This window comes from Rattus norvegicus, chromosome 1, assembly GCF_021556685.1.
Source record: "Rattus norvegicus strain SHRSP/BbbUtx chromosome 1, alternate assembly SHRSP_T2T, whole genome shotgun sequence".
NCBI lineage: Eukaryota > Metazoa > Chordata > Mammalia > Rodentia > Muridae > Rattus > Rattus norvegicus.
Window position 1 is genome coordinate 108,105,001 of NC_141534.1, and position 22,398 is coordinate 108,127,398.

Sequence of the window (22,398 nt, forward strand, 5' to 3'; positions counted from 1 at the left end):
ATTTGCCTCCCGTTGCCCACTAGAGGGAGTTCTGACTTGGGAAGAGGACACTGCCCATCATCCCAGCAGCTAGGCAGAAGTTGTTCAGCAGGCCACTGTAGGTTAAATTCCAGGCCCGGCCACAAGATGGCAGCCCAACCCACGAGGAACGCAGAAGCTCCTGACCTGGGAGAGCAGCATAGACCCTGTGCCAACCTGGACAAAAGCCTGAGAGGGGCTGGACTCGGGCCAGTTCCTGAGCCCAGCAGGTGTGCCAAGTGCCAGGTGCGACGACATAGGTACAGCTTGCCTTCAGGTACCCCTCACAGTTTTCTACTCCCCATCCAGCCCCGTTCTTCCTTTGAGCTATTCCCACGAGGGGAAGGAGTGGAATCGGGGAGGGGGGCTCTTTCTGCATCCCAGCACTCCTTCCTCTTCAGCCTCACGGAGAAGCATCCCAGAGCATAGGAGTTAAGAGTGCAGAGGCAGGTGCTAAGCCCATCAAGTGATAAGTCACTGAAGCACAGGGAAGTTGAGCAGCTTTCCCCGCGGCCATGGTTAGTTAGTCAGAGATGGACCACTAGAGCCTGGGACCCAGATAGATAGTCTATTCTAGTTCGTGCTCAGAACCCTGAGACGCGAACAATCATCCTCACCGAGCCACGGCCACCAGAGACATTTTTGTGGGGACTGCAAACCTTCCTTTGTGAAGGGGCAGGAAGCTCTACTGTGGGTGGCTGAAAGGCAGGGAAGGGTGAGGTATTTCTGAGGAAGAGGCTGGGCTTGGTCAGCAATCCCCACCCCATCCCACCCCGCCCCCTCGCGACCTTGTTTTTCTGTTCCTTGTTTTATTTTCCCCCTGTGCTTTCATCTTGGTTTTTCTGGGCTTTCTGTGAATGTCAGCCTTCTCTTGGTGTGAAGGGGAGGTGAGAGAAGGGACTTTTATGCCCTGCTTAGGGTACAGAAGAGGGAGTGCTCCTGGAAGCCTAGGACCAGGGGGTAGGGTGACATCAGAGATCAAAGTGAGACTCTTAAAGTGGGGCACTTCGGGAGGGTTTCCCATCTGAGCCCAGCCTGCTTCACTCTTGGGGTGTGCTGTGACCCCTTTCCTGTGGTCTCTCCCTCCAGCCCTGGCACAATCCTGTTTTTCTGGCACATCCTCCAAGGTTAGTCTTCATTACCCAACGTTCTCCTACCAGGAGGTTTTGTCTATGTCCCTCCAAGACCTGATCCCTTCTCCACCTGCTTTCCCCCACACCCAGGTCCCACCATGGCTCCCACTGGTACTCATCATGGAGTAGGGTCTGATTGGAGCTTAGTACCCATTCCTCAGAGGTTCTTGGTAATTCTCCACTCAAGACTCAGCCTCAGTTAAAGAGTCTAGACATCTGGAGCCTCTAAAGCCGGGGCTCTAGGGTTGTAGCCCATTTTCTTTCCCAAATCACCTAGACTTCAGTGAGGGGCTTCCCTGTCTAGGGCTCTGTGGAGAGGAGCAGAGGGGAGCTTAGGAGACATAGGTAGTCCTTTGATAGAGAGAGCTGAACCAGAGAGGCATTTGAAGAGCCAAGCTCCGGCACCTATGTGGCTTGGCAGACAGGGGAGAGGGGGCAGCCTGAGCCCCCATGGCTGGCTCCTCAGGTTTCCTGAGAAAGAGTCTAGGAAAGCTCTTTTGTGGTCTGCCTCGTGGCCATGCATGGCTGAGGCTCTATGTGACCTTGTCTCTTCATGCCTCTTTTTAAAAAATCTCATTTCCGGGGTCTCTGTGTCTTTATCCTATTAATCCTAGGGTTGGGCTGATCATCCTGAGAGCCAGTGTCCTGGGGATCTGAATCAGGGCCTGGCCAGAGCGCACTGCACTGGACTACCTTGTGGTCAGGGGATGGGAGTGACACTGGCCAGAGTGAGAAGGACACTGGAAGCCATTCCATCCTGCCTCACTCTGAGACCAAAGGGAAATGGCTGTCCGGAGGGAAGAGGCCTCCTCACACTCCTTCCCTCCTTGTCAGTCTCTGCCCCTTTCTGATAACCCTGCCTCTCTGCCTCCTGCCTCTCACCCCTCTCTACCTCCCCACACTTCCCCCCATGACATGAGGATCTGTTTTAATGCTGTGATTCCCATGATCAGATGGGGAGATAAGTCACAGGTTTGTCTCTAGGCTCTCAATGGTGCAAGCAGTGTCTATACTGCCGGTCAGGATAGACAGACGGCTGTCTGCGCCGTTAGCAAGTGCCAACAGGTAAATAAGAACCTCTCGTTTCTTAATTAAATCCCCTTTGCTGGGGCAGCCTGTTCGATTGCAATGGACAGGAATCAATAAGCATCTTTCATAGCCCAGCCGCCTCTGGAGCTGGGCCTGACCTTCCAGTTCTTCTCAATCCCACCTGCCCACTTCTTTAAAAAGCTGGGAGCCCCTGGAGGTTGAGAGCTGGGTCTGATTTGTCCCTTGTGACTTTGTGCCTGTACAGAATCTGGAGCAAGGAAGGAATGTGTGATAATGATTATTGATTCAATAAACCTAGGGGTGGGTGGCCAGCATGGGCCAGGAGGACTTTGAAGTTAGAAATATGATCTCTGTCCCCAGTATTAACTTCGAATCTCTAGGAACCACTGCCCCTAGACACGTTTGGTTCACCACCCAGAGTACCTGAAGTCCTAGCGGAGTGAGCCTGTCAGTATTCAAGGAGCTGGGCAGTCTTTGTGCCTGTTTTCATAAGGTAGTTCAGGTTAGGCAATTCGGCTTTCTGGGTAAACTGAGGTCTGTCTGACATTGTTGTGACTAAGTCACCCTGGAGTCAGGAAGGGCTCAGGGCCTGAAAGGGGTCAAAGGGATTAAGAGGGGCTCGAGGTTGATCATTAACGGTGAGTCAGGACGGGGGGGGGGGGGGAACTGATGAGAAAGGTACTATTTTGCAGTCCATGTAAGAAGTTATCTCTGAAAGGATCATTGGACCTTCAGGTTTCCCAGGGAAGGGTCGGTATTAAAGGATTCCTTGAGAGGTCAGTACTAGTCCTGGCCAAGGAATGGTTTGTCTGCTCAGGGTATCAAATGGCTCCTGAGTTAGAAGAGGAGCTGGCCGACGCCCTTCTCACCTCAGTGTGACCCGGGGGCGCGAGCCCAGACGTCGCTGGGAGCCTCCGCCCAACTAGTGGAGCTCCCCTAGGGCGGAGCGTCGGCGGGTCTCCACCGAGCAGGAGGCAAGGAAGGGCGGGCGCCCCCAGCGCCAGGGTTGAGGGAGGCGGGGTTCGGTGCCGGCCTAGGAGGGGGGCGCAGAATCAGGGCTTTTTAGGACCCAGCGCGGCGCCTCTCTCCGGGGGCGAGTGCGGCTGCGCGCGCCGTGTGCCCGTGTCCGGAGAGCCGCTGGCTGGACGCGGACCGCGCGAACGAGCAAGCGAGCAGGCAGCGGAGCAGCAGCCCGGAGGCAGCAGCGGCGGCGGTGGTGGCGGCAGTGGCCGCTCCGCGCCTCGCCTCCCTGGCCTCGCCAGCCTCGTTGCGCCGCGCCCGGACCTGCCACCCCCGCCTACCGGGCCCGACCTCGGCAGCGCCCCTCGCATCGGCTGCCAGCGCCACCCGCCCTCCCAGAGCAGTGAGCGGAGTGCGGGGCGCAGAAACACCGGAGCCAGTGCCCGCCAGCCCCGCCAAGCAAAACGGGCTGAGAGAACCTACGCTCGGCCCAGCGCGGCTCCACAGCCGTCCGGGAGCTGTCCCTTCAGCACCGCCGCGGAAGCCTGAGTCCCAGCGCAGCCCAGCGGAACCCCTGACCCAGCCCGAGCGCACCAGGCGCTGCGCTTAGCGGCAGCCCCGCGGGGAGCACCCTTGTGCCCCTACCCAGGGGACCTGCCATCTCCTCCGGGAGGCGGGGAGAAGGAACGAGGAGGGAGGTCGGGCAGCTTCACCCGCCACCGAGGGGAGTAGGCAGACAAGCAAGGAGATCCGAAGGGGATCGGTCACGCAGGGAGGAGAGCAAGCCGCATCCGTCCCCACCGCACCGGGAGCGCGCTGCGGCGACCACCGCAGAGCCAAGCGCGGATTTCTCGTAACCCCCTCTTTCCTAGCAGGGGCTGGTCTATCGGTCCGGCCCCCGAAACGGAGCAGCTGACCTTCCCCTAAAAAGCTTTGTGTCGATTTCTCCATTTTTCCCGCTGAGATGGTACCGGGAGCCCGGCCCCCCCATCATCTCTCCCCTCCTCCCGGGCCTCGCCGCTGAGCGCCGCCCCACTCCCTTCCTCCCTCCCTCTTTACCTCCCTCCTCTCTTCCACTGCCTCCTCCGCAGCCAGGCCAGCTCCCTCTCACACTAGGCGCCTTAAAGACCCTAAGGAGCCCGCGCACACACCCCTGGACCCGCACCTGACTGACAGCTCCCCCTGAGGGGGCTTGGCTCGTTGGTTGGGGTGGGTGGCCAGAGCCGCGGTCCTCTGTGCCCCCCGACGGCTGGGGGGAGGGGGGAAGAGGCCCTGCGCCCCCCTCCCCGTCGCCAACTCCCCCTGGCGGCAGCTCCCATGGGTGTCGCTGGGCCGCGCCATGCCTAAGGGGGCGCCGCGATGGGCCAAGGGGACGAGAGCGAGCGCATCGTGATCAACGTGGGCGGCACGCGCCACCAGACGTACCGCTCGACGCTGCGCACGCTGCCCGGCACGCGGCTTGCCTGGCTGGCGGAGCCGGACGCCCACAGCCACTTCGACTATGACCCGCGCGCTGACGAGTTCTTCTTCGACCGCCACCCGGGCGTCTTCGCTCACATCCTGAACTATTACCGCACCGGCAAGCTACACTGCCCGGCCGACGTGTGCGGGCCGCTCTACGAGGAGGAGCTGGCCTTCTGGGGCATCGACGAGACGGACGTGGAGCCCTGCTGCTGGATGACGTATCGCCAGCACCGCGACGCTGAGGAGGCGCTGGACAGCTTTGGTGGCGCGCCCTTGGACAACAGCGCCGACGACGCGGACGCCGACGGCCCCGGCGACTCGGGCGACGGCGAGGACGAGCTGGAGATGACCAAGAGATTGGCGCTCAGTGACTCCCCAGATGGCCGGCCTGGCGGCTTCTGGCGCCGCTGGCAGCCACGCATCTGGGCACTGTTCGAGGACCCCTACTCATCCCGCTATGCGCGGGTAAGTGACTGCTTATCCATCCGAAGAACCTGACCCGGAAAGGCCGCTTCCCACGGGCAGGGTGCAATGGACAGTGAGTGCCCAGAGTGTTCAGAACTGAAGGGGGTGTGTACGTGTACGTGTGTAAAAGAAGGGGTGATTTTGATGTGATAACTGGGTTTGTTTACATGAGTCTGTATCACTGGTTGTGTGTGTGGTGTGTGTGTGTGTGTGCTGTGCATGCATATTTATGTAAGTGTGCTGGTGTGTATTTGGATGGATAAAGTCTGTAGGAACAAGAGAGCATGTGTGTATGTTTGCATGTGCGTGACACCCCACACTCCTGTTAGTGCCCATCAGTGCCACTGGCAGATGTACACTCTGAAGGTGTGAATTGCCCTTTGGATTGGGGAAAGGTGAGGAGACTCCTTCATTCTTCCCAGGACAGGAAGCCTTTGGAGTAGAAACAGTGCCCTAGCCTGCTGGGGAGCTAGGGACAGACACTTCTGTCCTCAGGGACCACCTTTAAGCCATTTGAGGAGGGGTCTTGGGAATGCTCATAGTTAAGAGCTTGGTGGTTGGTGTGGGTCTGGGCTGGGAACGGGAGATCAGAGGATAGTGATCTCCGGGACGCCTGCCTTCCCAGGACTAGGAGGAGCCTCGAGGAGGTCAAACCCTTAAGTGCCTGCTTCCTCTGGCCCTCGGGAAGAGGCTGGCAGAGAGGAAAAACTTAAGGGGAATAAACCCAGAAAAAGTGTGTGAAGTGGGTGTGTCTTCCTCAGCCACACCCCTTTAGAAACAGCAAATCATGACAAGGGAGAAAGGTCATCCTGTTGCTGACCTTGGCCCTTCAGATGGCCTCCCTGGATTAGTTTCCTCTGTAAAATGGGGAGAGTGGTGGACTGCAAGAGCCATCTGATGGACCAATCTGAGCCCAAAATGAGACCCCAGAGAGACAGCTACCCAGGAAGACATACTCCAGGTCTTCCTGGCCTCTGCTTTCTGGCCTGAAGAGTACCAAGGATGAGAGAGAGGTGTAGAGTTGGAAATTTGAAACAGTCCCTCCCCACTTAAAAGTCACCTCTGCCCCTCCCAGGCAAAACACTACCTCTCCCCATCTACTGAGTGCTCCACGCCCCTTCTCTTTTGCTGACAGGAGACTGTGCCAGAGCTGGGATGGGGGTGAGGAATAAGGAGAAGCTATAATCTGCAAATCAGTGGACAAACAAGATTTGGGAGCTGGGGGTGTGTGTGAGATGCCCAAGGACAAGGAAGGTCTGTATAAGCAGACACCTGACAGATTTGAGGCTAATAGAAAACAGAAAGACATATGGGGTGGGAGCAGCAGTTCAAAGTCTTATACCTTGAATCCTAGGTTTCATAGGTAGGGATAGAGAGCACTTGGTCTCCCATGTTGTCACTGAGGAGCTTGGCCAAGGTCGGATTGGAAGCAGAAGGCCAAGTAAAATTTGAATCAGAGCTTTCTGGGACCCCATCCTTCCCTGAGATGGCCACCAACTCCCTGTCACTCTTTAGAATGGCCTGGGACCCTTCGATGAGGTCTCTCCTCTTCCCCATCTTGTTGATGACAGAGGCCACTACAGCTAGAGGATTATATAACTGGAGGCTATGCTGAGCTGTGGGGAGGGGCTGGAACTTGGGACTGGGAGAATGAACCAGCATACGCTGGGAGAAAGATGCCTGGCAGAGCTAGGCCAAGACCTGGGTTAGAGCAGCCCTTCCACTCAACATTTGACCTTGGCCCCTAGAAGCCAGGCCAAGTAGGCCCAACTTTAAGGCAGTTGCAGAATGTTGGGCCCCCTCTACCTGCTACCGTGGACTCCACTTTGGTCAGTGTACCCACATCTCAGGGCATGTGAGGGTCGCTAGGGTGCATCCATCCTCCTCACCTGCTCTTTTCACCCACTGGCCATTCCTAGTCTATGAGGTGGCCTTCACTCAGTGGAGACAGATAGATCACCTAAGCACTTGAGGGCCTATCAGTATAAAACCTGAAAAGAGGGAAACTCTCACGTTAGTGCCCACTGAAGGGCAGATGCAGGAAAAAAAAAAGCTGGACAGTCAGAGGTGGAAGGTAGGGCACTGGAGGGCAGGTGGGTATTAGTGGGTAGCCCCTCAGGATAGCAGAACGACTGTCTTTTTCTGGTAGCTTCATGGAGAGGCCACAAGCATGGATACCACATGAGGACACTGAGACCCACAGAAGTGAAGGCAGAGCTGGGATTAGAACCAGACTCCTGCTGCCCGCCTGCCTGGCTGGCCTAGCTGCATTGCGCTGCCTCGATGCAGCCCTGCGCAGAGACCAGCCTGCTGCCCACCTCCTCCCCCTTACGTCTTTGCTGTGTCGCTGCTGCCCGCCAGCAGTCACCTTCCTTCACTCCTCCCCCTCACAGCCTGGAAAAGCCTTCTCAGATTGGTGGGTCTGGGTTTAGGATTTTTTTTTCTAGATTTCAGCCCCGAATCTCGTGTGTGATACAGTCTGTGTGTGTAAAACAGAAACTAGAAAGGCTTGTGTGTGAGATTCTGTGTGGGTGTGTGAGAGACTCCTGGTGTGTAAAGATAAAAATATGTCAGTGAATGTGACTCTGGGAGCACATGTGTGTGTTCCTATGTGTTGTGTGTGTGTGTGTGTGTGTGTGTGTGTGTGTGTGTGACTATAAGAGAGATCCTTGTGTCAAAGAAACTAGATGTAAGGTTGTATGTGGGTTGATAAATATAAATGGGGTGTGTGTGTGTGTGTGTGTGTGTGTGTGAGAGAGAGAGAGAGAGAGAGACAGAGACAGAGACAGAGAGACAGAGACAGAGACAGAGACACAGAGAGAGACTGTGCATGCTTTAGAAATGCTGTGTGTGAGACCCCAGGTCAATGTATCTCTGAGATGTGTGTGTGTGTGTGTGTGCGTGTGTGTGCAGGTGTGGACGTGTGTGTGTGTGTGTAAAGCTGTGTATATGTGTAAACTATGTTCTCGACACCACCTATGTACATGCAAGGTGTTCTGTGTGATAGCTATATGTGGCTATGTGTTAAGAGACTATGAGGTCCCAGGTGTGACAATGTGTGTTTCATTTGAGAGGGAGCCTGGCTTTGTGTCACTGTGGCTGTTAGTGCTTGCATGTGAGAGAGACCTGGTGTAGCCTGTGGGGGGGGAGACCTGGAGGAAGATACTGTTCTGTGGGTTCCATGCCTGCTGCCTCCACTTCCTGAAACTCCCAGGGTGTCTGACTGACGGCTTCTCCCTGCGTGTTACACCTCAGAAGACCCATGCCCCAGCCAGTCGAGTTGTGGATATATGGGTCAGCAGCGAGGTCGCATCCCTCGCTGTCAGGATGTTGGCTGTGGGACCAGGAGCTCCTTGGTTGGAGAAGGAAGGCCCATCGGAGCTACACAGGGGTAACAGTGCTGGCTAGGACAGCTAGTTCCTTCCAGGGTGGGGGTTGGACAGTGAGGTGAGCTGGGGCACGCTGAGCCCCACCTGGGATCCAGGGTGGAAGTTGCAGCCTTAGCCGCACATAAGGTGTGAGTGGGGCTGTAACTGTGGAGATGAGGGGCTTCCTGGAGTGAGCTGCCTCTGGGAGTCACACTGGGCAGACTCTAAGGGGCGAGCAGGTGTTGTCAGGGAGACGCAGAGGAAGAGCAGTATGCAAAGTCACAGGCCTGGGAGAGCTGCTGTGCAGAGCCAGCTGGCTGGGAACCTGCCCTCACCTCCTTGAGAGTCAGCCCAGGTCAGAGGCCCTGGGCCTTTGTGATTTACATGTCGATAAGAGCATTATTCATTGTCATATCAAGGCCAAGGATGGTTTCTAGGTCGAAGGCCAGCAAGTGTTGTGTGTGTGTGTGTGTGTGTGTGTGTGTGTGTGTTGACATCAGTCTCCTCAGGTCATGTGACCTGATGAATTCCAATGACCTCAAAGTTGGGAAAGCCCTACCTCTGTGCACTCTACTGTCCATCTCTCCTGACTCTCTGTCCTTCTCTGCCTCTTTGCTCTGTCCCTTAGTCTTTGGGACCTGGTGTAGCCCTAACTCTCTTGGGAGGGAGTCACCTAGTGGTTACAATGGAGAGCCCAGCTAAAGACTTCTCTTTCTTCCTTGGGTCCCACTTCTGAGAGAACTCTGGGAGTCCTGAACGTGGCATGAGGCATAGATGGAACTATCACCAGGGACTTCTTAGGAAGTGCGCTCTTCCCCAGGACAGGGCATACTTTGAGACAAGGTAGCATGTAATGAAAGCCCAATGGCAGTGTGGCTCATCCAGCCACTGGGAGTCTTTACCAGGAGTCCTTGCATTTTTTTTAATCAAACCTTCAAGCCCCCTAGGCCCTTTTGGTAAAGAAAACCACAGACCAAGTATCTGGTAAGTAAGAAGTCTTCAGCCCCATCACTGAGGAAGACTTGCTGGGAGGACTGACCATAGAGGTTCGCAGAGAGAATGTCTGAAATGATCATGGGTAGTCACGGCACACAGGAAACAGGAAGTGCAGGCTTCCCTTGTGGCTTGTCTTATCGTTTTGCTGGTGTTTCTGCTCAGTGGCCTTCTTAACTGTCTCACCTCACAGCTCGCTCTGAACGTCACCCTCCCTCTATCATCATGGCTGCCGTGTGCCTCAAAGCGCCATGCTCTGTCCCCTCAGGCCCACCTCTCCAGCACTTTGTGACTGTCTTTCCAGCTCTACTCCCAGGCCCTTCCAGTCCATTATTTTTTCTATTTGGCAAGCACAAAGGCCTTTTCAACTGAAAAGCTGGTCAGGTCGCCAAAGCCTGCGGGACTTCCCAGGTTCATGCTGGGGCCTCTTGGGCAGCCTGATTCTAGTGTGTGGTTGTCTGGCTTTAGTCAATGCTCGCTTAAATGATCATCTGGCCTGGCTTGGTTGCTTACAGTTGCTAGGTCATGTCCAGTTCCCTCTGGAGGGCTCTTACGTCCAGCTCACTGCCCCTCCTTTATTCTTCACATCAACCGGTAAACTGTTCTGTAGCAGTATCCTTCCTGGCCCCGACGGACGGCACCAAGGTTCAGTCCCAGGGTCCTCCTCTTCAGAGCAACAATCTGGCCAGTGACCGGCTGTTCCTTAGAAGTTTTGCTCAATTTAGTTTTATCCCCACCCTGTTCTAAGCTTCCCCCTGCACTCAATGTAATATGAGCTTTTGTGACGGGGTGGGGATGTGGTGGGGGGGGGGAGGTTGAGGCCCAGAGAGGGCAGATTTCTCAAGGTCACAGGTGAGCAGGTTGTCTGTCATCTCCTAATGCCAAGCTTGGTAGGTCCTTGAAGTCACACCTTGGGGAAGGGTTGAAGTCTGGCGCCCTGGGGGCAACCTCAGTGTCTGGAGGTTTGGCACTGGCTCCCAGAAGCTTTGAAGGTTGCTGGCCTAAGTCTCTCAGGGAGACAAGACACCTCAGGGGTGGGGGAGGGTTCTGGTAGGGGCTCATTCCAGAGCCCACTGCCTGAGCCAGAGACCTCAGGCCTCCCATGACAGCTGAATTTAGTGCCTCTGGCTATTCTGAGCAGTCTCATGACCAGCGTATTCCACTCTGGACCAAAAGGTCAGGGCCTTAAGCCGCACCCTGCTGTCACTCCTGGCCAGCTTGGCCACCACCTCAGTCCCAACTGGTTCTGTGAAGGTAGCTCAGAGGCAAAGGAGAGCCTGAGAGAGTCCAGGGCAGGTGGCTGCCCACCTTTGTCCAGGACTTCCCATGAGCATAGGGCATGGTGTAGATGTCTGTTCTCTGGACGCCTCTGGTTACTACAATTAAAGCAACAGTTCCTCAAGGGCATGGGTTAAAGTACAAGTCGATAGGAAAGCAGGCCCTTTCAGGACCATGACAATAAGTATAGGGTCTCATGCAGTGGGACCTCTAAGTTGGGGCTAGATAGACATTAGGCTCATCTGTGAAGAAAGCATTTGGGGCAGGCAGGGTGAGGGTGGGGGTGGCGGAGTCAGAGAATGGAAAATTACTATCAGGAAACATAAGGCTAAATCTGCTGGAGCAGGATGCACCCTGAAGCCAGGCTAGTGTGACCAGACACTACCAAGCATGGGGTTCAGACTAAGCCCATTTAATTCTTTCCCTCAAGTGGTGTTTTGCTGGAAATGAATGGGTGGGCTGGCACGAGGGGCTTGGGGAAGAATGGTTGCCATGTTCCTCATCCAGGTAGATGGCGCGGGTTCGGTGAGCGGAAGACGCCACTCCACCACATGTGTCTGTGGTGCCCAAACTCACAACCCAGGCTTTCTGCCGCTCTTGGCTCCCAGTTTTAAAGGGACGCAGAGCACACCTCAGCGCACTGCCCATCTCACTACCGCACCCCCAGTCCTCTCTGGACAGAGGGAGAATAAGCATTTATTTGTCCTTTCAGAGCCTCTGCACACCACACACTGCCTTGGTTCAGATTCTCATCCGGTTCTCACAAGGCTCCTCAGGACCACTGTATTATTTTCAAGTCCTTGCAGCAGCCAGGCTACTAGCGCTCTGAGGTGAAGTCACATGCCTAGGGTTCCTTAGCTAAAGAGCAGAGCAGCCAGCATTCAGAGCCTGCCTTGTGTCCGTGTTTCAGAGATGTTAGAGTCTGCCGCCGGCTTAGCTCCAGGCCTGGACTTCTGTCTGGTTCCCAACCACCTGTCCAGGGGACCCTGCTCAGCAAGTCCTGACCTGATTGATCATAGCAGGGGAGCCATGTCCTAGTCGGGTTAGTGGAGCTCTGAAACAAGGAAGTGTCTCCACGGTGCCCAGTCGTCTCTCATCCCCATTCATATTAGCTGGATCCCACAGGAAATGGCAGAGGAACCGGGGAAGATGGAAATTTATCTTGTGTGGGGGTCCAGTGTGCAAAGAACACTGGCTGCTCCTTAGCTCTGAGTTTGAGGCCTGCCGTGTCTCCTACTATCCCCATTGGTCTGGTTCCCTCGGAGCTCCTGGTCTCCAGGGTTTGCCTTCGCCTCTGGGCTTCCGCTCCTCTACTCCCCACACTTGCTGTGCTTTCTGCTCCCTAATGAACAGGCAGTCTACCCTCCTCAGCTCCCAACTCTCAGCCTGCCTGGCTGCCTGGGCCAAACCGCCCCTTATGGACAGAGGGCCCTGGGTACCACGGCACCCAGCTTGCACAGTTTAGACCAGACCTGAGGGGGTAAGCTCTGAAGGCCTGGAGTTAGGGATGTGCAGTCAGGTGTGGACAGATGGACAGATGGCACCTCAAACAACTTCAGGTTGGAGGCATCAGACAACTAGACCAGAACAAGATCCGAAGCTTCCCACTAAAGCTCCTGAGATGTTCTGGGCTGGACCCAACTCCTTGGAGCTACGGTTTCTCTCTACCTGTCGCTCAAGAAGGTTGATCTCGGTGAGCACTAAGAATCTCCTAGTTGTTCTGGGAATTTAAGAATCCTGGACTTGAGCTTCTCAAAGAGGCTGTGGGACAAGTGAGTCCTTCTTTTCTCTCCTTCCAAACCCCATCCCAGCCATCCTCCCTGACATCAGTGAGTTCTCTGGACTGAAGTCACGGCATCAAGTAGCAGGAAGCCCAGGGGAAGGTCTTCAGAGCCTCTCTTTGCTTGGCTTCAGTCCACATCCAACCTATACCCATTCATTCATTCATTCATTCATTCATTCAAAGTTGAGCAGTCGCTGCCAAGCTGGAGAGATCACCAGTCCTGTGGCAGGCTCACACTTGGGGTGCTGCTACTTTGGGGTGTGCTGTTCCAGTTTATTGGGAACTATCTGTAGCCCTCTTGTCTGGGCCTTCTTCTTGGCTGTCAGTCCTCAGGGAGCAGCAAGAAGCCATTCAGAGGGGCCCTGTGGTATCAGACTATAGTGGGGAAAAGAACATTGTGCAGGACAGGGTGAGGGTCTTACCGCTGGCCGTCACGGAGGCTTAGAGATAGATGCTGCAGGACCATCCCTGACCCTTGAGAACAGCCCAGGGCCCGTCAACAAGTTCAGATTCTTAGGCTGTGTCCTAAAAAGATTCCATTCCTAGAACTCTCCATTCCTAGCTGACATAAACGATAACTGTCATGGGGACTAGTTCCAAGCATGGCCCCTTGTCCAAAAGCAACAGGAGTAGGGTTAGGACTTGCTAGAAATGAGGACTCAGGCCCCAGCCCAAATGGCCTAGTCAGAGTCACACTCTAACAGGCTCCCTGGATGACTCCAGCACATTGGAGACTGAGAGGTGCTGAGGTAAACAGCGGTTCATAGCCTAGGAGGGGAAGTGACAGGATCCATGGGCCACTGGATGGAATGTGTCGGTTGGCTGTTCTGCGACGCTGACGTTCCATGTAGCCTGGGGCTGGGACCCCTCCTCAGCCATTCCAACCGCCTCTCTTCAGCTGCTCAGGCATAATGCTTTGGGCTGGGCTGTCCTCTGGGAACTTTTTCCTACATGCCAGCTTCAAACACATCCAGGGTCCAATCACGCGCCATCACCCCCAACCTCTCTAGCTGAAGGTACCGTTTCTTGAATAGAATATTGCTGCATCTGTCTATCCGCCTCGCCTCAGCCCTGGTCAATCTGTCCTGCCCAGGGCCCTTCTCTACAGTGTAACCTAGGATACCGTGACCCCGTCAGCCCATCATTCTACCTCACTCTGGATTTGGTCTCCCTCAGAGGAGACCTTGCGGTGTGTGTAAGGATGCTCCCGCACGCCAGCCTCTCCTTTCTCCCTCGCCCAGCTTCTGCTCTCTCTTCTTGTTGCTTTCTCCTTCCTCTTGCTTCCCTCCGGCTCTCCTCCATGTTGGCATCCAGGTTCCTGTTGGGCATTTGACATTCTGTGTGTTTTCCCCACTCACCTTGCTTGTTTGTTCTCCCAGTGTGTGGGTTCCATGACGTCAGCAGTCTGAGCCCCTTTTGACCAATTGTGGCATAAAACCTAGAGCAGTCCCTGGAACAAGATGGGTGCTAAACAGATTATCTGTTGAAGGTCAAGTGATTGGTGTGGGGGCAGGGGCATGCCTGAGATCTCGAGGCAGGAGGGGCTCCAGTGTGAGGCCGGCTGAGGCTTCCTCTGAAAACAAACAAAATTACAATTGTGGGACCTGAGTTCAAGGTCAGACAGGGGTTGCGTGCCTTTGAGTCCACCCCTCGCTGAACCACTTCCTTCTCTGCCTACCTGGGAATCACTTCCTCTCCCCTACTGGAGCCATGATGAACAAGGTGGGGTGACAGACTATGGTGATGTCTAGGTCAGGGTATGGCTACTTTGCTACTGCAGACACTCCAGGCCTACAGACGGAAGGGTTCACATCATGGCCTTCTCCACACTTCTGCCCCTCACTCCCAACCAGAGCTCCGAGATGAGCACACACAAGCTCCACGTCCTGCACGGTACAGGCTAGGTGGACTTCGCCTGTGACTCTTTGTCTTGAGGGTCAGCCATGTCTTCTACCTTTCCCTCCATAACCTCCTCATCCCCTTCGGTCCTCCTTCCTCCCATGTGTTTGTGGGAAGTTCTAGGTATTAGTCACCGGGTTTCAAAACAGACTCCTCCTGAAGGCCTAGAAAGGATTTTTTTTTAAATCCCAAATTCCTCTACTTGGAGCCTCAGTTATGCAGTCCAGTTAAAGAAAACACGGAACAGCATCAGTTCCCGGCTGTTTGCAATGTGACTGAGTCCAATCTCTCCTGGGCGCAGGCCTCTTGAATGGGGAGACCTGAGTTCAAATCTCAGCCCCACTACTCACCAGCTGTGTGACCTTGACAAATTCCCTAACCTGTCTGTGTCTCAAGAGAATGCTATTAATAGCTCCTGACTCATAGGGAAGTCGGAAGGATTAAATGTGTTAAGCACTCGGCCCAGGACCCGGAACGTAATCAGTGTTTAATTACTGTGGCTCTCCTAATCTTCTCATCAGCTTGTGGCCCTAGAAGAACCAAACCTTTACCTGGGTCTCACCCACTTTCTTCTTTGAGTCCCAAATCCCCTAAAAAAAATCTCTTTGAGGGATCACCTAACCTACCCTGGCCCCTAGAGGCCCATTTTCCAGACTTGGTCTCCCAGGATCTGGTTTTCATGATGTCACTGTGGGAGACAGGCCTGGATTCTCCCGTGAGACCCTTGTGTATTGCGGGCAGGTCACATTCCCCTTGAGCCTCAGTCTCCCTGTCTGTTGCAATGGGCTGCTTACCCTTCTCTTCCACCCGCTGGACGAGAGGGAGGGAGGGCAGGCTGGTGGCTGACATCAGGTTCTGGACAGGAGCTGAATTCCATGATCTTAGCCGCTGACAGGTGTGCTAATGTGGGGACCTAGTGGTGGAGGAGGCCATGCCCCTTAGCTCCAAACATTATAGCTTCCCCATCAAGGAATGATCAGAGTTGGGGAGAGGCAGTGGCAGAGGTCTCTTGGACCTCAGAGCTACAGGATCCTGGGACCAGGGATGAAGGCTACTATTGGTGCCAGTGGGCAGTGTCCACTCTCAGGCTGGGCTACCCTGCCATGCTGACGCCAGGCTGAGTGGGGACGGGCTAATATTAGCAGGGGCAGCCCCAGACAGCTGAGCTCAGGGGGCCTCAGGAGGCAGCCTTACTGTGTCCAGGCTAAGGCCACTGCAGCCAGTGTCATGGCCGACAAGGGAAACTGTCCCAGACTCTGCAGGGCCTCAAATGCCCCTTTCACTTCTCACCCAATGGCTGCCAGCCCCGTTTCTACCTTGCCCACAACATTCTATACCCTTCCTTCCCTCCACCACGGTCCAGGAAGGGACTCCTGCTTCTCACCTTCACATAGAGAGCCGTCCAGGGCATAGAGTTAATACTCTGTATTTACTCATTCATTCATTTGCCCAGCAGATACTGAGAAGCACCTACTGTGTGGCGTGTACTGCTTGCTGTCCTTGCTAGGAATCATGTTCGGATTTGAGTCAGAAATGAAACTGTCCGAAAAAAAGAACCAAAAAAAAAAAAAAAAGAAAAGAAATGAAACTGTCAGACACTGGTGTCCTCGGAACCTTACATCCAGTGTGAGAAACTGAAAGGAAACAGTGGATGTGCACCGTGTCCCAGGGGATCAGTGCCGCAGGGATGGCGATTTTAGCAGAGGTGGCATTGAAGGAAATGTGGGAGAGAGTCACGTGACAGCTGGGCAGCACAGTGAGTTAGATGTAAACTGTGAGCAGCAGGTGTGGACCGGGGCTCTGGGTACGGCCAGGCACATCGGGGCCAGGGGATGGTGGCAGGTCAGGAAGTGTAGTGCTCCCCACAGACTTCCTACAGGGTGGAAGGGGTGAGGATCCTGCCTTGGTGTCCTCCCCAAGCCTGCCAGCCCAAGAGCTCCCTTGTCTGATCTCCCCCTCCATGACCACAGCAGCCCACACAGGCTGGCTCTTCACTGATGGGAGCTCCTGCTTGGCTCTAGGGCGACTTCTGTCTTCTCTCTGAAGACCAGCCATACCTAGCTGCCATCAGACTGAGATATCGGACTGGCTCCAGAGCTGAGTGTGAAACCAGAGGGAAGTGAGGGGTCCTGGCGGACGAAGCTCACCTGGGAGCTTCCAGCCCCACACATGCTTATGTGGCTTCCTACTGTAGCATATGTGGTGAAGGTGGCTAAGAGAAAGGTTGTGAGCCACAGCAGCCATACTGCCTAGGTCCATCCTGGATTTGCAGATTAGAAGCCGTGTGACCCCTGAAGTACTCAGCTAGTTTGGCCAGCTCATTGCTGGGAGGAAGAAGAAAGAAATGATGAGCTCTTTAGAATTCCGGTGGCCAGGACAGGGTGCAAATTGGACCCTTCTCAGTATTCCTTCAGGAAGGTGTTTAGTGAGGGCATTCTGAAGTCACTAGCCTTGGTGGCTCTTAGAGCACAAACCTAATGTCTGCAAATAAAGTTGGTTATTACTGGAGTGACTTCCGTGGGACCCCAGGCCTGCTGCATGGGGTGGTTCCCTGAGGACTTTCCCTGCCCTCTCAGATGGTAGAGGAGCCCCCTCTTGAGTCTCGTTGCCAGGTCAGGGTTGGAAACGCACTTCAGACCACAGCTGCACACCAGGGCCAATGTCTCACTCATTAAAGATGAATTAGTATGTTCAACCTCAGAGACTCTCTGAGCTGCTGTGAGGAACATGGCTGCCTGCTGGGCTACGGCGAGCCAGCCGGAGCCCTGGAGTGAGGGCCACAGCTGGGCTCCCGTCACCTGCGTCACCTGCGGAAGGTGAGCCCTGTGCGGGGTGCTGCCTCACAGAGTCACAGATGCTCCTGACTTGGCTCCTAAGAATCCTGTACACTTGGTGCCCAGTCAGTGCATCTCTGGCCTTTGTTTCCTCAGCTGAAAGGCACACATGGTGGGGTTGGAGAACCCGTGTAATCACCAGCAGGAAGAGGATTTTAGGGAGAGAATACGGCTCCTACTAAGGCCATGTGTGTGTTTGTGGGGGGCGGGGGGAGACCACCATGTCAGGGGCAAAGAAGTGATGTCAGGAGGAGACAGGCAAGAGGAAAGGCCTTCGGCCATGGCCAGGACTGGATTGTGGTATTTCCTCTGTCATGGTATGGAATTGAGCAGATGACATCTGACTGTATAGGAGTTTCCATCCTATGGTGAGGTGAGCATCTGAGGAGAAGAGCCCCTGGCCTGCCTGGCTCCTGGAAGCTGGGCTAGCACCTACTAAGGGCGGGATCTGGCAGCACCCACTGGGCCTACGCTTAGATTCTTCAGTTTACAGTGAGCCCTGGCCGAGCCAAGAAATGCAGAATGCACAAGCCTGGTGGCCTCACAGCCTCAGGGCCGTGAACCACCGTCACCAATGATATATTTAGTGGCACAAAGGTCAGAAATGCCAGGCCCTGGCTTCCCTTCTGGGCAGCAAGAGTTGTGTCTCCTGAGGCCTGGCTGTCACCAGGCAGATGTATTTTCCCTCCTCCCCCCCCCTGCCCCCTCTCTCTCAATCTGAGGATTTGAGTGCAAGCCCCGGGAGTTAGGAAGCATGGTGGCTTCCTGTGCCCTCAGGCCTTTTCTAAAGCCTGGGGGCTACCCCTGAAATCTTGTGCATTGGCTCTGGCAGCCCATCCACCCTTCCAGGCTCCTCCTCAGCCTCCTCTCGCTCCCAGCTGCCCTGTCTGCTCTGTGATGAGAGTGCTTGCTTCATTTGTAAAATGGATGTAGCCTTGGTGACAAGTTTTGGCTTCCCCTCCCTCGTGGAACACTTCCCAGGCCTCACTCCTGGAACAGCCTGAGCTGTCCTTGGTGCTCCCAGAGAGCACTTCCTTACTCTAGCCTTCTAAATACTCTACTAGGGTATATGTTTCTTGGACTCAACAGAAACCCACAAAGGTACAAAGTACACCTAAGACCATGGAGTGCCTGAATAGACCAGGAAATCAATAGATGGTTTTTTTGTTCACATGGTGTGTTTCCAAATAGTCTTGCGAGGTAGAGGGATTTGACATTATTCCCATTTTATTGATGAAGCGGGGGAGGAGTCCAGAGAGATTAACTTATTTGTCTAAGGTCACCTAGTTGGTAATTAGAAGACGAGACTCAGTTCTTATTTTGAAAGTCATGGAAATCTGCAGCTGGGCCCGTCTGAGTTCTTTCTTGCTGTGGGGTATGATGGTTCTGTGGTCAAGAATGACATGTCAGATGGACAGGTGAGTGACAGATGAAAGAAATAATGAACGGAGAGATGAATGTGTGAGTGTGTGTCGATGAATGGAGGGAAGGAGGGGCATACCAATAGACGGATGCACAGCTGGGTGGGAACTAGATGGATGGACAAGTGGGTGGATTAGCGGGAAGATGTATGTGTGTCTGGTTGGGTGGGTAGATGGGTAGATGGATGAACAGAGGAATAGGTGTATGGAGGCATGAGGAATGGATGGACGGGTGACTGAGTATATGGGAGGGTGTTGTGAGTGTGCATGTGGGGGAGGGGTGGTGTGTGTACGTGGGTCTGTCCATCCGGCTTCCTGCTGGCAGAACGGATATATTTCTGTGCCTGGCCTTCGAGGCTAATGAGGAAGGGCTGCCTCCCATCACATGAACACATCCTGGAGAATGGGGCTCAAAAGCTGAGAACTTCAAGGGAGAGCATTGAAGCACACAGATGCAGGAAGTGAGACCGCCAGAGGCAGGGGTGGGCTCTTAGGTGGACCGAGTGGGTTAAGAGCTCAGGTTGGAGGCTGATCGCAAAGACTTGGCCCATCCTCAGAAGCAAGAGGTCTTCACTGAGAAAGGAAAACAGAATCAACCTGGGAAGGTGTGAGAAGCAGAGCACAAAGGACACACCTGGGATTGGTCAGGCCCACCTCCCTACAGCCACTGGGAGGCAAATAGAGAATGCCATCTAGCCACGGTGATTTCATTCTTTTGGGGGCCGGTGCCATTTCTCCTTTCTCCTAGTCACCAGCCTGGGTGAGCAGTGGAGGCCATGTGAGCTTCCCTAGCAGGGGACATGGAACCAAGAATGAGGTCTTCTTGAGGACCGGAGCTTAGACTAAGTTCCACCATCTTCCCGCCATCCCTAACATCCCCAGACTCTCTAACAGTGACCCAGGACTTTATTCCAGTCACCTGGCCAGGGCACTAAAGGGACTGTGGGCCTGGACGGCCAATCAGTGAGCTTTGCAGGACCTGCACGGAGGCTTTGGTGCTGCAGTCTGGAGCACAGTTTTCCAGCCGAAAGCTAAGGCTGTTCATTTGCACAAAGCGCAGTAATGTGAGCTCCAGCCACCACCCCATAGCTCTGTTCTAGCATTCCCCAGCACTATGCTGCAAACCCCGCACATACGCATCCACTGGCCCCAGCAGTCTCCCTGGGAAACCAGGTCCCAGTGAGTGCCTGGTGTGCAGCTAACTGCTCATTACAGTCACGGCTGCGGCTAATTATAGCTCCTGCACACACAAGACCCAAGACAACAAGGGAAAACCTTTCCATAAAAGTAAGCCCCACACGCAGACACCCAGACAGCCACACACACACACACAAACACACACACACACACACACACACATGCTCCCACACTCACACACAGTGGAGGCCACGAACACATGGACACACACTTGCACCAACACAGTGTTACCTCATCAACGCATTCATTCAGTAAAATATCCCTTGGGTGATGGGTGTATGGTCAATAGCAGATGTTTTGGCGCCAGAAAAACAAACCAACCAACCAAACAAACAAACAAACCAGTTTCCACTCCTAACTGTGTCATCGCTACCAGGTTATGTGATCATGGGGGACTTGGTGTCTTTGAAACTCAGTTTCCTTTGTAAAACCGAGAAGGTAACCATGGCCGCCAGGGAAATGCCTCCGTGGATAAGAGCACTTGCAGTGCAAGGAGAACCAGAGTCTGAATCCCTAGGACCGGCATAGAAGTTGGGTGAGGTCACACAAGCGGCTGGTACCCAGCTCTGGGGACGGTAGAGATGGAAGGATTTCTGATGCTTCTGGCTGCCAGGGTAGCTTCAAACTCGGTGAGAGACCTTATCTCCAGGGAACAAGGAGAGCAAAAGAGGCAGCAAGACACCGAATGTCCTTCTGTGACCTCCATGGCACATACAGCAGGCGCGTGGGGGTGGGGACAGCACACCTTCGAGTGAACCTTAGACTCAGTGTAGGGCTGAATGAGTTGCAGCACGAGGTGTGTGAGGTGGGCGTGGCTCAGAATGTGTCACCACCAGTACTGACCTACTGTGTGTCTGACCGTGTGTTGGAAGCATTGTCTAAAGATGTTATTTCCAAAGGGGGTTATGTCATGTGACATCCGGTGCACTGTAGGTGCTCAGTCAATTAATGACTGAATGTTTGAAGACTAAATCGGGGGCGGGGGGGCAGATGTCCTCTGAGCTTTCTTCTCCCAGGAGGTACCCACCCACATTTGTCCACCCCAGGCCAAAACAGTCAGCAGTCTGTGGCAGAGCCCAGGCAGCTTCCAGCTTGCCAGTCTGTCAGAGTGGGTAGCGCTTGTTCAAGCAGCAGCCGCTGAACTTCAAACAGCCGGATGCTAGACCCCAAACCCAGAGCCCACTCTGGTAAACTCCTGGTCAACTCCTGGTCCTAGTTCAGGTAGACACCGGTGTCCCAAGGCTCTGACAGACCCTGGTGCAGATGTAGGGTAGGCTGGAGCCTCTGGTTTGGCACAGGGTGTGTTTGCATTTGCTGAGGAAGGAACTTGGGTCCAGTCTGGGTACAAAACAAGCTTCAGGATTTGGAGACGCTGTCACTGGCTGTCACTGTTCCCAACCTTTGAATAAACCGACCGTTAAACTACCCAGGCCATCTCGTCCCTTCACACCTCCCCAAAAGGAAAGTGACATTTCCTCATGCTTTTTAAAGCCCAGACTGGCTGGGCCAGGCCTGGGTGTGGGGTGGGGAGGGAGTGGGTGGCACTGGGAGTCACACAGCCCATGTCTCTCCTCACCTTGAGTGATCTCAGGATGCTGGGAATAGACATGGTCTCATCACTTCCCTGTGAGACCCAGATTCCAGTGTCAATGCCCAGATTCCAATGTCCCCGATCTTGCACCTGTACCCAGGCTTTGAATTCCCTCCTATGTTGCTCTTCTGTCCCATAGATGGGCCAGATGCCATTGAACAACATAAACACCTTCAACTGACCGGCATCCTAGCTGGAAAGGTACCATGGTCACCTGTGTCCACCATGGGTATTATGTGCCATGCTTGCATTGACACTGAGGTCTTTGTATGGCAGCTGTCCCCATTGTCAAGGAGATGAAAGGGGTTGTGCCCACTGTCACTGTATACAGGTATGCCGTCAGGGAGCACTCCAGCTGCCAGTACAGACCCGGGTCTGCTCTTAGCACCTGAGCCTACCGACTACCCAACATGTGGGGGTCGAGTGTGCATGTGAACCCATGATTGTGTTTGTGTGGCAAATGCAGACAGGAACAATGGCTCACTTCCTCTGAAGGCTACAGGGAGAAGCTGTGCCCAACATGCAGACGGAGGACTGAGGCCCATGAATCAGGAGGCGTGTGTACCCATGACCACCCCTGCACACATGGGAAAATGGTGCTCTATGGTTTGAGGAAGGGTCCCTCTTTCTCCCACTAATTAGAAGGCTTGCTTGGACCCCGAGGCAGAGCCAGGCAAGGTTTATGGAAGTGCTACATCTGCGACCTTGCATCCTTATGGAAACAGAAAGCATGTGAGTCACGAGCGCCCATCGGACTGGACTCCGAATGTGGGTGAATGTTATTGTATGTAAATCGCATCTGTGAAGCTTGGGTGTTGGTGTAAGGTGATTCGCCAGTAGCCTGGGAGAAAATAAGAAAGAATGAGGAAGGTCAAGGCTGGGTCAGTTTTTAGCCTCATCGGATGGTGAGGGAACGGACCACAGAGGTGCTGAGAAAAGAGTGT

The 22,398-nt window shown here is 54.4% G+C and overlaps 1 protein-coding gene across 1 annotated transcript in view; it reads left to right on the plus strand.

The window, feature by feature from the left end:
• The first annotated feature begins 3,359 nt into the window (after positions 1-3,359).
• Kcnc1 (potassium voltage-gated channel subfamily C member 1) overlaps positions 3,360-22,398 on the plus strand; it is a 41,783-nt gene continuing 22,744 nt past the window's right edge. The window contains 1 exon segment of the mRNA NM_012856.3: positions 3,360-5,090. Within this exon segment, the coding sequence (NP_036988.1) occupies positions 4,521-5,090 (570 nt within the window). The 5' untranslated portion in view covers positions 3,360-4,520.